Source organism: Vipera berus (assembly GCF_964194415.1).
Source record: "Vipera berus genome assembly, chromosome: 3".
In the NCBI taxonomy this organism is placed as follows: Eukaryota; Metazoa; Chordata; class Lepidosauria; order Squamata; family Viperidae; genus Vipera; species Vipera berus.
In genome coordinates, this window is record NC_138204.1 from 199,516,084 (window position 1) to 199,518,740 (window position 2,657).

At 38.9% G+C, this 2,657-nt stretch overlaps 1 protein-coding gene across 1 annotated transcript; it reads left to right on the forward strand.

Moving 5' to 3' along the window:
- Window positions 1-421: 421 nt before the first annotated feature.
- On the forward strand, window positions 422-739 carry LOC308666728 (CCAAT/enhancer-binding protein gamma-like; the record flags this gene model as incomplete). Its single annotated transcript, XM_081325623.1, has 1 exon — window positions 422-739. One exon carries the CDS (start codon window positions 422-424, stop codon window positions 737-739), a length of 318 nt encoding a protein of 105 aa, XP_081181749.1.
- Between the last annotated feature and the right edge of the window lie 1,918 nt (window positions 740-2,657).

Here is a 2,657-nt window from a genome sequence, read left to right on the forward strand (position 1 = left end):
ATTGGGAATTCATAGGGAAGTGATACTGTAAGAGAGTCGATTGGTTTGAACTATTGAGACACTAAACATAATTCCAATTGTTCTGATTTGCATACTGTGGATTGTGACCAGAAATCTGCATCATCTTGCAAATTATAGGGCAAGAGCAGATTAGAATTAACTAAACATTATTCTTTTTTAAGCACCATTAATATATTTATTGAACAGTGTGAGTTACAAAGAACATCAATAAATGGTTGGCTCCCGCCTCTCCGGAGAAAGGATGGCAGTGGCAAACCAAGTCAGGGCTGGTGGGGCCCACGCCTTCCTCCTGGGCCAGATTTAGCGTGACCGTCTGTGGAAAGCCACTCCAGAAATATCTTGAAATTCCAGAACTTTTTTTCTTATAAATCACACTGGGTCTACAAAAGAGCTTGTATAAATGAGCAAGACATCACAACAGAACCCTGCTGCAGAAACTAATGAAGTAAATGCCATCTATATTCAGACACACACAAGTGGGTTGCAACAAGTTCCTCAGTTGGTGCCTATTAGTCCCGGAGGTGGGGGCACAGCTACACCTTCTAGTAAGCAGAGCAAAAAGAATTTCATTGTTGTTAGAAATAGTGATGAATACTGCCAGCACAGGGAACATAATAGCATGGTGGTGAAAAAGAGTAGCTTGAAAAGTAAGCATAATGTCCAGGAGACCCTCCAGAGGGTAAATCAACTAAAAGAAAATGTTGAAAGCATTGCCTAGTTCTTACCTGCGCTCATAACTACAAGGTCAAATACTTCCATTTTCTCACCTAGTAATTTCATCAGCATCTCATTTTTTTTTTTTTGCCTTTGGCAGCTGACATTATTTTTCTCAGTACCATCCTGAACATTTTCACCACATGAACAAAATGCCAAAGCGAGTAACCCCTAACACAACTTTTACATGGGTCATCTTATTTTGTCCTGAGGATACATGTTTTATTTCCCACATACCTGTTTATTCCAATGATCTGTTGGCAGGAGGGAAAGAATGTGACACCTTGTTTTTTTTTTAGCATGAATATTGTAACTGATGGCAAAAAGAGAAAAAGTAGATTAATGATATAAACAGGATGTAAATTCAACCTTGTTAAATTTTTACATTCATTTGGTGAACATTTGAACATGAGATGTATTCCAACTTTTCTTTTCTTTTTATTGAAAAGTTTTACAATTTTTAAATACAATGAACTCCCCCCTCCCCCTCCCCTCTCCCCAACCCTCCCCTCCCCTCTCCTCCCCCCTCCCCGACTTCCCAGAGCTGAATATTATTCCAACTTTTCTATCTGGTGAAATGATTTTTTTTGTTTTGAAATAAAGATGAAAACCATGCCATCTTGTCATGTTGTATCTGTCAAGAAATGCTTTTGGGGGTTATCTATATGTTGTATTATCATGTGCTATCCGGCTCACACACACACACAAACATAATTATGGTTTAGTGAGTTTATTAATAATCCCCTGCAACTGCCTTCACCAAAACCCCAGAACTGTCCCAATTAAGTCCAGCCACAAGCAAACCAATGCTAGTCCACAGAGCAATGGCCAATGAGTACACAAGATACTTGAAAGTTTCCCAATCAAAATAAAACCACCAGGCAAAATTAAATCCACAAGACAAGAGGGTTCACGAGGCAAGAAAAGTCCAGAATTCACAAGGCCTGATCCAAGTCAAGGCACGGTGTCAGTCCAAAGAAGGCAAGAATCACAACGACCAGAAAACACACAGCTAGGACATGAACACATTGCTTCCAACATCACTTCCCTCTCTCTGCTGTGATAAACATCTAGCTTCTGGTGCAGCCCATCAAGAAGGGTGAAGCTTTCTCCTCATGGGTAATCTGGCTGACCTACTCTGCTCCTGCCTTTTCTCTGCCCTGCGTGTTCTTGGATCAGGGGCATCAGGCATTTTCCTCATCACTGACTGGCTCCAGCTGCATTCTTTCTCCACCTTAAGCCTCTGGGTTGTCCTGCTGCAGGAGTATTTGAGCCAAAGATTGATATCTTAATCAATCTTTATTTTTTTTTACTATTCCTCTGCTGACTAAGGAATTTTGGGAGTTGAAATCCGTTCATCTTCAACTTGCCAAGATTGAAAAACTGTAGACTGTATAGATAGACTGAATTTTTATTCACATGGTTGACTTGTCATATATCATATTAATCTCCCTATCATTTTTTTATTTATTTTGGCATTATTCATTTTTGTATTATCCAACTCAAAAAAATAATAGGGAAGATAGGAAGCATTATAATCCTATTTAAAAAACAACAACAACAATAATGTGAACAACTTGAAGGGACATGTTCTTCCCCAGTTATTGCAAGTTCTTGAAGAAGAAGAAAAATCCTCAACTGTCCATCTCAGAATTCAATGCAAAAAATAAAATAAAATGCTAATGTCCATAGGTCCCACTTCTATTTCTTGAACATCAAGTGTGCATTTATTTGGTCATTTCCATCCACAAACTGATGAAATTCTGTAAAGATTTAGCTGCAAAGATGACAATGTTATACTTGCTAGCAATCATGTTGAAGGGATAGAATGCTAGAAATTTTGCAACCTGCTGCTTTTTTCTTAGAGCTGTAACCATAGTTGGCTGTTGCTGCAGTGGTTGACGTGGAGGAGGATGCTGTAT